This window comes from Ostrea edulis, chromosome 1, assembly GCF_947568905.1.
Source record: "Ostrea edulis chromosome 1, xbOstEdul1.1, whole genome shotgun sequence".
NCBI classification, from domain to species: Eukaryota; Metazoa; Mollusca; class Bivalvia; order Ostreida; family Ostreidae; genus Ostrea; species Ostrea edulis.
Genome location: NC_079164.1, coordinates 59,878,825 through 59,890,984, shown reverse-complemented (window position 1 = coordinate 59,890,984; position 12,160 = coordinate 59,878,825). Strand labels below are relative to the sequence as shown.

General features: G+C 37.3%; 1 protein-coding gene across 4 annotated transcripts in view; it reads left to right on the top strand.

Annotated features, from left to right (window-relative positions):
* The window catches only part of LOC125649360 (septin-2), a 34,029-nt gene extending 32,985 nt beyond the window's left edge, over nucleotides 1–1,044 (top strand). For 3 of the 4 annotated variants that reach the window (XM_048876864.2, XM_056155352.1, XM_048876851.2), the window contains 2 exons: nucleotides 7–85; nucleotides 607–1,044. In XM_048876864.2, coding sequence (XP_048732821.1) covers nucleotides 7–85; nucleotides 607–687 — 160 coding nt within the window. In that variant the 3' untranslated portion in view covers nucleotides 688–1,044. Of the gene's footprint in view, nucleotides 1–6 lie in introns of all 4 variants that reach the window. The other variant, XM_056155341.1, reaches the window with a different exon arrangement.
* Nucleotides 1,045–12,160: the final 11,116 nt, after the last annotated feature.

The following is a 12,160-nucleotide window of genomic DNA, read 5'->3' as shown; positions in this document are numbered from 1 at the left end:
TTACAGGAAACTGAAGAGAGAGTCTGCGGTAAACCTAGGACAACTAGAAGATACAGACTTTTTAATTGCACAGAAAGATGCTGAGGTAGGCTTATTAGTATATTCTAGTAATGTACAAGGGCACCTTTTAACAGTGATTTTACACTATATAAAACTTATTTATGCATCAAATTGAGAGATAAATGAAACTGAAATGGTAATTTCTTTGTGCATATTGATCACTCATATAGGTACGCCGCATCTGCATAGAGACAATTTGTTAAAAGTTTTTATCAGCATTGAAAATTAAAACATGTATACATAACATCAGGGAAATAGTGTGAAATTAACACCCCCTCCCATCTATGGAGGAACGGAAAAGGAAATCTGCAGTATATTGGGGATCTCATAAAAATAATGATAAAATCCAAAAACAAAATGTACTGGACACCCTGCATGATCAGATCACAGGACTCATGACCAACATTTATCTAAATTTGACCTCATGTAAACTACCCTATGATGGTACAAATATTGGTGAAATATCATTTTGTAGAATTTTACTGTCATTTATGCAAGCTTACATTTTGTAAAAGCTACACTGAGTGAATGTTATTCATTTTGTAGATACAACGAATGCAGGAAATGTTGGCTAAAATGCAGGCACAGTTACAGACTGACCCACGGGCAGCTGTTAATGGGACATAATGGAGTTGATATGTGTACGTGAACTATCTAAACCAAAGAGGAATACACATGTAATTCCAATCTCTAATGTTTATACTCCTAGACACAGAAAGGGAGGTAACTCAGTGATGTAAAAAGCATTCCAGATGTGTTCCTCATCTTTTAAAGCATTTTGCAATTAGCTTACAAACTCTCTGTAGAGTGGTACAACAATTATCTATATTATCTATATCTCTGGACAAACTGTGTACATGGTATAGCAGTTATACTGTGTCCCAGCTGTCACTAGTGTACAGTGTTTGTGTAATATGATGTGCAATTCAAGACATTTAGAATTTACTTGCTGGTAAATAAATATTTACATGAATTAACAAGAAACTTGCATCTGAATTGTCTCTTGTGTGTTTATCGTGTGTGTGTGTGTGTGCGCGCGCGTGCATGCGTGCGTGTGAGAGAGAGAGAGATGATGACAACTTTTGACCTGCATTGTGAAGACAGAAGTTCACCATGAGGATTCTGTCCTTACAGTTACATCCCCATAAGCATGACCCCCACATCCCCATAAGCATGACCCACACATCCCCATAAGCATGACCCAAACATCCCCATAAGCATGACCCACAGAATGTGAAAGATTTAGATACAAGATAGTAGTTGACAAGTGGTGTGGAGACATGTCCTAATTGATATTTTCTCTTAAAATCATTTTTTCCCACAATCTGAAAGAGAGTATTGGACAAAGTTTTATAGGTGTCCCTACAACTACAGTGTAAGGTAGTGCATTTTAAAAACTTTTTTATGATAGATTATGTGAGTACATGTATTTATTTAATAGTGTTGTGATTTGAATGTACTATGCCGAAATAGTAGTCAGGGTTTTACCCAAGGTGCACGAGCCGGAGGTGAGTACATGCAAATCATAACACTATTGTTATTATTATGCTGACTGTGCTACAATAAAATGACAGAAACCTGGACAGTGTTAGTTAGCAGTAAACTTGAGTTCCTGTATATAATTCATGATCTATTTGAGAAGAGCTGCGATGGTGTAATAGATAACATATGTTTCCTTGGCAAGTATTCTGTTCAAACCCTCAAATGAGCACATGATTTTTCATATGTAAAAAGTTTGAAGAAGACAAAAAATAAAGTTACACAAAAGAAATAGAGATAGTGTACATTTATAAATACCATGCAGTTTATGAGAACAGTAGGGTGTTGAATATATGAGAAAAGTAGGGTGTTGAATGTATGAGAACAGTAGGGTGTTGAATGTATGAGAACAGTAGGATGCTGAATATATGAAAACAGTAGGATGTTGAACATATGAAAACAGAAGAGGGTTGAATGTACGGGAACAGTAGGGTGTTGAATGTACGGGAACAGTAAGGTGTTGAATATATGAGAACAGTAGTGTGTTGAATATATGAGAACAGTAGGGTGTTGAATGTATGAGAACAGTAGGGTGTTGAATGTATGAGAACAGTAGGGTGTTGAATATATGAGAACAGTAGGGTGTTGAATATATGAGAAAAGTAGGGTGTTGAATGTATGAGAACAGTAGGGTGTTGAATGTATGAGAACAGTAGGATGCTGAATATATGAAAACAGTAGGATGTTGAACATATGAAAACAGAAGAGGGTTGAATGTACGGGAACAGTAGGGTGTTGAATGTACGGGAACAGTAAGGTGTTGAATATATGAGAACAGTAGTGTGTTGAATATATGAGAACAGTAGGGTGTTGAATGTATGAGAACAGTAGGGTGTTGAATGTATGAGAACAGTAGGGTGTTGAATATATGAAAACAGTAGGGTGTTGAATGTATGAGAACAGTAGGGTGTTGAATGTATGAGAACAGTAGTGTGTTGAATATATGAGAACAGTAGGGTGTTGAATGTATGAGAACAGTAGTGTGTTGAATATATGAGAACAGTAGGGTGTTGAATGTATGAGAACAGTAGGGTGTTGAATGTATGAAAACAGTAGGGTGTTGAATATATGAGAACAGTAAGGTGTTGAATGTATGAGAACAGTAGGGTGTTGAATATATGAGAACAGTAGGGTGTTGAATATATGAGAGAAGTAGGGTGTTGAATGTATGAGAACAGTAGGGTGTTGAATATATGAGAACAGTAGGGTGTTGAACATATGAAAACAGTTGAGTGTTGAACATATGAAAACAGTAGGGAGTTGAATGTATGAAAACAGTTGGGTGTTGAATGTATGATAACAGTAGGGTGTTGAATGTATGAAAACAGTACGGTGTTGAATGTATGAAAACAGTAATGAGAACAGTAGGGGTTGAATATCCGGGAACAGTAAGGTGTTGAATATGAGAACAGTAGAGTGTTGAACATATGAAATCATAGGGGGTTGAAAGTACGGGAACAGTAAAATGTTGAATATATGAGAGAAGTAGGAAGTTGAATGTATGAGAACAGCAGGGTGTTGAATGTATGAAAACAGTAGAGTGTTGAATGTATGAGAACAGTAGGGTGTTGAAGATATGAAAACAGTAGGGTGTTGAATGTATGAGAACAGTAGGGTGTTGAATATATGAGAAGAGTAGGGTGTTGAATGTATGAGATCAGTAGGGTGTTGAATATATGAGAACAGTAGGGTGTTGAATGTATGAGAACATTTGGGTGTTCAATATATGAAAATAGTATGGGGTTGAATGTACGGGAACAATAAGGTGTTGAATATATGAGAGAAGTAGGGTGTTGAATGTATGAGAACATTTGGGTGTTCAATATATGAAAACAGTATGGGGTTGAATGTACGGGAACAATAAGGTGTTGAATATATGAGAGAAGTAGGGTGTTGAATGTATGAGAACAGTAGGGTGTTGAATGTATGAAAACAATAATGAGAACAGTAGGGTGTTGAATATATGAGAACAGTAGGGGGTTGAATATCCGGGAACAGTAGGGTGTTGAACATATGAAAACAGTAGGGGGTTGAATGTATGAGAACAGTAGGGTGTTGAATGTATGAGAGCAGTAGGGTGTTGAATGTATGAAAACAGTAGGGTGTTGAATGTATAAGAACAGTAGGGTGTTGAATGTATGAGAACAGTAGGGTGTTGAATGTATAAGAACAGTAGGGTGTTGAATGTATGAGAACAGTAGGGTGTTGAATGTATGAAAACAGTAGGGTGTTGAATGTATAAGAACAATAGGGTGTTGAATGTATGAGAACAGTAGGGTGTTGAATGTATAAGAACATTAGGGTGTTGAAAGTATGAGAACAGTAGGTTGTTGAATGTATGAGAACAGTAGGGTGTTGAATGTATGAGAGCAGTAGGGTGTTGAAGTGTTCTATAGTGGTCGGTGTATATTGTATAACATCCCTCTCGAGAATTTTTCACACATATGAAGACGTCGCAATTGCCGGTGAAGGTTTGCAAAACTTAGGCCTATGGGATAATGCTCTTTGAGCAGGAAGAGATCTTTATTGTCCCACACCTGCTGTGACATGTGGCCTCGGATTTTACCGTCTTATCTGAATTACCGCCCCGTTTGGTTGCCTCTTATGACAAGCAAGGGGTACTGAGGACCTATTCTAAACCGTATCACAACGGTCAGTTTTCTATAGTGTGAAAGCTTTAAGAAGCGGATTGGTAGTACAGTGTAGACGGAGTACAGTGTAGATGGAGTACAGTGTAGACAGTAGTACAGTGTAGATGGTAGTACAGTGTAGACGGAGTACAGTGTAGATGGAGTACAGTGTAGACAGAGTACAGTGTAGACAGTAGTACAGTGTAGACAGAGTACAGTGTAGACGGAGTACAGTGTAGACGGTAGTACAGTGTAGACGGAGTACAGTGTAGACGGTAGTACAGTGTAGATGGAGTTCAGTGTAGACGGTAGTACAGTGTAGACGGTAGTACATTGTAGATGGAGTTCAGTGTAGACGGTAGTACAGTGTAGACGGTAGTACAGTGTAGACGGTAGTACAGTGTAGACGGAGTTCAGTGTAGATGGAGTACAGTGTAGACGGAGTACAATGTAGATGGTAGTACATTGTAGAGGGAGTACAGTGTTGACGGTAGTACAGTGTAGACGGTAGTACAGTGTAGACGGTAGTACAGTGTAGACAGAGTTCAGTGTAGACAGAGTACAGTGTAGACGGTAGTACAGTGTAGACAGAGTACAGTGTAGACGGTAGTACAGTGTAGACGGTAGTACAGTGTAGACGGAGTACAGTGTTGACGGAGTACAGTGTTGACGGAGTACAGTGTATACGGTAGTACAGTGTAGATGGAGTTCAGTGTAGATGATAGTACAGTGTAGATGGAGTACATTGTAGATGGAGTACAGTGTAGATGGTAGTACAGTGTAGATGGAGTTCAGTGTAGACGGAGTACAGTGTAGATGGTAGTACAGTGTAGACGGTAGTATAGTGTAGACGGTAGTACAGTGTAGATGGAGTACAGTGTAGATGGAATACAGTGTAGACGGAGTACAGTGTTGATAGTAGTATAGTGTAGATGGTAGTACAGTGTAGACGGAGTTCAGTGTAGATGGAGTACAGTGTAGTTGGAGTACAGTGTAGATGGTAGTACAGTGTAGATGGTAGTACAGTGTAGACGGAGTACAGTGTAGACGGTAGTACAGTGTAGACGGAGTTCAGTGTAGACGGAAGTACAGTGTAGAGGGTAGTACAGTGTAGACGGTAGTACAGTGTAGACGGAGTACAGTGTAGACGGAGTACCGTGTAGACGGAGTACAGTGTAGAGGGTAGTACAGTGTAGAGGGTAGTACAGTGTAGACGGAGTACAGTGTAGACGGTGTACAGTGTAGACAGAGTACCGTGTAGACGGAGTACAGTGTTGACGGAGTACAGTGTAGACAGAGTACAGTGTAGACAGAGTACAGTGTAGACGGTAGTACAGTGTAGATGGAAGTACAGTGTAGACGGTGTACAGTGTAGACGGAATACAGTGTAGACGGAGTACCATGTAAACGGAGTACAGGGTAGACGGAGTACAGTGTAGATGGTAGTATAGTGTAGGCGGTAGTACAGTGTAGACGGAGTACAGTGTAGATGGTAGTATAGTGTAGGCGGTAGTACAGTGTAGACGGTGTACAGTGTAGACAGAGTACCGTGTAGACGGAGTACCATGTAGACAGAAGTACAGTGTAGATGGAGTACAGTGTAAATAGTAGTACAGTGTAGATGGTAGTACAGTGTAGATGGAGTACAGTGTAGATGGTAGTACAGTGTAGACGGAGTACAGTGTAGATGGTAGTACAGTGTAGACGTTAGTACAGTGTAGACGGAGTACAGGTTAGACGGAGTACAGTGTAGACAGAGTACCGTGTAGACGGAGTACAGGGTAGACGGAGTACAGGGTAGACGGTAGTACATTGTAGACGGAGTACAGTGTGGACGGAGTACAATGTAGAAGGAATGCAGTGTAGACGGAATACAGTGTAGACGGAGTACAGTGTAGACGGAATACAGTGTAGACGGACTACAGGTTAGACGGAGTACAGTGTAGACGGAGTACAGTGTAGACGGAGTACGCTAAGCTACTCGGTTTAGTACTTTCGTTTAGACTATTATCAGTTTTAAGAATTATACTTGAGTTACTATTTCCTACCCGTGACATATTGTGAGAATGGATCATACCATCGTCGCAGACCACGGGTTATTGTTTCATTGTGAAATATAAAAGTGGGTGTTATAGATCTATTTTTGTTAGTTTTGTATTGTCGGTGAAGAATCTAAATTTCTAAACAAAATTTCGGGCTAATTAATATAATCTATTTAAAGAATCAGTGTTCTGTTTGGGAAATATTGATCAAACAATTTAATGAATTTACAGTCTTTGAATTAGTTCCATGTTTCTACTCTCTGTGTTACAGAGAATTCCATTCTTGTGTACACTATAACTGCTGTGTGTGTGGTAAATCACAAATATCGGTTTTTATCATTCGAGATAAGTAACGTAACTATGTTATTTCTGTTAAAAGTATTTCCATAAGTAACGAAAGAAGTTTTATGTATCGGATAGCGCCATCTGTTGGACGATTGATTCTCATGTATTCACTAGGAAAGGTAGGGGAAAATTAACCTCTTTTGCAGTTGTTATGAATTTATTGCATTTTCAGACATTCTCAATGTGATTATTTTATTGAGTGAAGAGATTCATTTATCATAAAATAATATTCAACCAAATACCTCTGTAATTCAGACAGATATTGCACACACATTTACGTGAAAAATCTTATACACATAATTGTATATTGTTACTTTTTCATTAGAAGTTAGTATTCGTTCGTAGATCTACAAACTTTTAGAATATAGTGATTACAAACAGAAATTCAAAGTACAGAATGCCTGTATACTTCTAGAAGTTGAACTTAAAATACATGCCAACGTTCCTGATTAAGGCGAAATGAATTGGCAGAAGCCATTCCTGCTTTCCCGTTCAGAAAAGCAAAGATCTTCAGAAATCCCGAATATGTAAAAATATTCCCCGATTTACGATAACAAAACCCGATTTCCAACCCGAATTTAAAATTCTGCGCTTCTTCTTTGAGGCTAGCCAATCAGAGATCAGTTGCTATCTTGCGGTTCAAAAATATTTCGCGATGTTGGCGTTTGTAATTGTATGATCTGTACCTTTGACATTTCGTTATTTTTCCATCATTGCAGTTAGTACAATAACGCTTCAGAGAGAGGCTGATCCTTAAACTTGTATGAAATCATAATAACTAGCTGTACCCCACAGTAGTAACCTTTAATAGAAGGAAAACTTGATTTTTCACCGACTGACCTTTGGCTGACCGCGCAAAGATACGCAACTTGCGACGAGGTGTTGATACTGTACTGGTCATATGGAGACATGGCAGTGAGGATCATGGATTTCAAATTGCCATATTATTTACACAAACGATAGATTGATTGTTTGTTTACGTCTTGTCAAGAATTTTTCACTCATATTGAGACGTCACCAGCCGTAGGTGAAGTACCACAAATTTAGACCTACATGTACATGTATGCTTAGTGCTCAGGGCCGTAGCAGTGAGGGTTCTTTAGCGTGCCAACGTCTGCCGCGACACGGGACCTCCGTTTTTAAGGTCATATACGAAAGATCTGTGATTCTCACTTTTTAAAATGCCGAGTGTTTGACAAAGGAGCAATCACTACCTATTTTAACGTCTTGGGTTTCAAGACGCGGCCGTGGTACGAGCGGGGCTTGAACTCACGACCCCCCCCCCCCCCCCCCCCACCCCCCACCCCCGTTACGAAGCGAACACCAGGATTAACGCCAGGGAAACTTGGCGAAGTCTTCTTTCTGACAACTCTGCCTACTTCTGCCTCATCTATACAATGCTTATTTCTGATTTACTGGGATTCTTGTCCTGGGTTGTTTTTCTTAAATACACATGGATACAAGCCGAGATTACAAGACTACATTGCATCTGGTTCCAAAACTAAGTTCCTGTTGTTCTAGAAGTACTCGATGTCTCACCCTTATTTAGGATTTCTCACCGCGATTGCTTGGTTTATCTTTCACCGGTGCCTTGTATTTCGACCCTAACCTTTCAGTTCCTTCTTTGGTACTCTACCTTCTGTAACGATTTCACTTCTGCCTGAATTTAGACTTCTTGATTGACGTTGCCTTTGTAGCCTTTTATATAGCAAAGGGCTGTATAAATATAAATAATTTGTTTTTAAACTTATTTTTCTCATCAAGTTCGGTGGATCACTATACAATTGTGGTTAAACTGCTTGAATATCATTTGATATAACTTTGTGCTAATACAATGTATTTTGTGTATTGTTATTTCGGATTTCCAATATTTCGGCTTGAGCATCACTGAAGAGACATTATTTGTCGAAATGCGCATCTGGTGCATCAAAATTGGTACCGCATAAGTTTCACACGCACGCACGCGCGCGCACACACACACACACACACATATATATTATGTATTTGATGTATATGTATTTGATGTACATTTCATGTCATTTTGATATGTGGATTTCTGTCTGTTACAGAGCATTTCAATTCTACTTTGAAATCCATTCATTCCTGATACAAGATCAGTAATAAATAACACAACACAAATTGGACTAGCAACAACACGTAGCAGCTTTATCTTACATGTAGTATAATACCATACATAAAAAATAATAAAATTTCCAAAAATTTAGGTGTGCTACCAGCTGTACGTGTCGTCCTAAACTGATTTAACCACGTACTCTATTGAAACCGGTTCTATTGACTGTACATACCTAAAAAGGTATTCGAAATGAAAACTTTAAAATTCCGGAATAATCCATTCATTATTATTACCAAGTAGAAATTGATTTCTGTCTAATTCGTTCCTCAAACGAAAGAAATCACATTTTATCCTATTGTATTGAGCAGTTAACTGTGCCAGTGAATAGTCAGACATAGCTGGAATATAAACACAAACTTGAATCTTCACTACAGTATGTCAAAAACGGACAGATGACAGGCAAAAGGCAGTCAGAATAGCTCACTCGAGCTTTCAGCTCAGGTGAGCTAAAAAAGGCTATGTTTGGGGGAAATTGTTAAGAAAATTATTTTTTTAAAGCTCACCTGAGCTAAAGGCTCAAGTGAGCTTTTCTGATCAAAAATTGTCCGTTGTCTGTCGTCGTAAACTTTTCAAATTTTCATCTTCTCTCACTGTCAATTTCAACCAAACTTGGCACAAAGCGTCCTTGGGTGAAAGGTATTTGGTTGAATATTATTTTTAAAATCTTCTTCTCAGAACCATTGGGTCAATGAAGTTGACATTTACATGAAAGGTTTCTGATATAGTGGATATTCAAGTTTGTAAAATTCATGGCCTCCAGGGGTAGGTTGGAGCCACAATAGGGACTAAGGTTTTACATGCAAATATATATGGAAAGTCTTCAGATATGGACCAAGGTGACTCAGGTGAGCGATGTGGCACATGGGCCTTTTGTTTACGTGTTGTTTCGACGGGGAGGGAGGGGGAGGGAGATAAAACTTCTTATCACAATTGGATATATAGGCTCATCAAATTGTATGTTAAGGTGGCTCCACAACTAGAAAAAAGTAATAAAAGGATGAGGTGGAACAGTTATTAGAGTCGGCTCCCTTTTCCCTGGTCAATAAAAGCAAGTTAAAATTTTATACATAGACGCCACAGACAATGGTTTCCTATTAGTTTTGATAGTTCCCATTGTTTTGTTGTGCTTTTTTTTTTTACGAGGAATGTCAAAATAATTTTAAACCCCCATAACAAGCAGTTTTGGTCTTGGTTCTCCTTCATGAATAATGATAAACAAAGTAGGCGGGTCTTAACACAAAGGACAACTTTCACTTTAGGAATATGAATAGATCTCATGCTTTCCCCGTTTATAAATCACGTGACATTATTTGTGTTAGAATCTTGATATATTTTATCAATTAAATGGAAGCTATGCATGATTATCATTGTGATGAAAGTTGATGATACTGCTTATACATGTACCTAAACACGTTATCAAAAGCACATTCGCTCATAGATACCGCCGCTGAAAAAAAACCCACCCCGAAATAGTACAAATCGTATTGTTTAATATTCAAATACTTATTTTCAACTAAATACTGAAATTATATTAGAACTGTTATAACCGTCAACATACGTTTCGTTCAAACCCTATATCATATTGTGATGTACTACATATGTACAATTGTAAATATATGTCACAAGTGTTCACAAATAAATAATAATTTTCTCAGGCTCTTGATCGACTTTGCCTTGAAGCAAAATATTATAAATACCTGGGCTCTTTTAATTATTTATGAAAATACCGTGATTATTTATTTTAATATTTAAAAAGTACGTGCTGTGAAAATAGATGTACAATATACGCGTTAGTCTTTATGTTTTGGATAGTCATATTACAGGTAGAATAATGAACCAAAAGATCTGCCTGTAATGTGTAAAATTTTGATAAAGAAAGTAAAACCATATACTAGTGCATTCCACTTTGCATATATATCATGAAGTAAACAATGGAAAGATATAATTATTTGTCTAGAAACGTCAACTCATTTTTGATAATGATAACTACACGTGTATATACAACTAAATACAACTGATCAAAATTTAGTGTATTTGTAAATAAATCACATATACATGTATACCGTATCGAATACACACTGTTTAAAGTACAAATGACGTAGAAGGCATGTTTATGTTCCTAGAACAGCGGTCAATACATCCAAATCATGTGATATCGTTCCTAGAACAGCGGTCAATACATCCAAATCATGTGATATCGTTCCTAGAACAGCGGTCAATACATCCAAATCATGTGATATCGTTCCTAGAACAGCGGTCAATACATCCAAATCACGTGATATCGTTCCTAGAACAGCGGTCAATACATCCAAATCATGTGATATCGTCTTTTTTATAGAGCGAGATACACCGAGTTCAAACAGGTTTCCATAATGGAGGAACTTCTAGTAAAATATTTGCTAATCTTTTTTTTTTTTTTTTTTTTTTTTTTTTTAAATATGGACGATATCATTATGGGTTGCGTTTATCGCCATGCGAAATTTGAAAGTTTTTTAAAATTATATACAACCAGAGCCTAAATTATGTAACTGTACCTACTATCGTTTATATATTTACAGATTTGTAAAAGTATGGGCTAGGCCGAATTCCTATGGGAATTTCAGCTAATGAGGAAACCCCAAACTCAGAGATATATAGAGTTTGTGGCGAATTTATGCGCCGTGTATATAACATTCAAATAATAAAAGTGCAAATGTTAATTAGTTGAATCATATAAATTTTAACATGAAATAAGGATATATTTGGGGCCATTTCATATAACCATTTCACCTCATCCTTTGAAAAGTTAAATCATAATTTTTTTCTTTTTGTTTTTTGTTTGTTTTTGTTTTGTTTGAAACAGTATATTGTCACAATCGATGGTGGTGGGGTCAGAAAATGACTAAGTCAGAAGAAAAGGGGGTGGTACCTACAAGCTCTTGTTTCCTACTTTTCATAAGTCAATGATCTTTAAATACAATGGTACTTGTAACTTATGAAGACATGTACAGTGTAGAAACTGAGGATGACTTCCCGTTCTCTCTGTAATTCGCAAGAAATATCCTTGTTCATAAGCCTTTTATTTTAGAATACCCATTTTCTGTTTTGCGTTTTAGCAACACCCACGTGTAACTACACATATACCAAACATAAAACAAAGAATCATTGACCAGTGCACACAGGAGCAATCATAAAAAATCTTTGGTTAAAAAAACATAAATTTTATAATTTAAAAAAAAATATACACAAGAAAAAGAAGTCCATATATTGCGTGTAAAACGATGCTACATGTATATTCAATAATCTTGTGATGTATGTTCAATATCTTGTGATGTATGTTCAATAATCTTGTGATGTATGTTCAATATTTTGTGATGTATATTCTATATCTTGTTATGTATGTTCGATAATCTTGTGATGTATGTGCAATA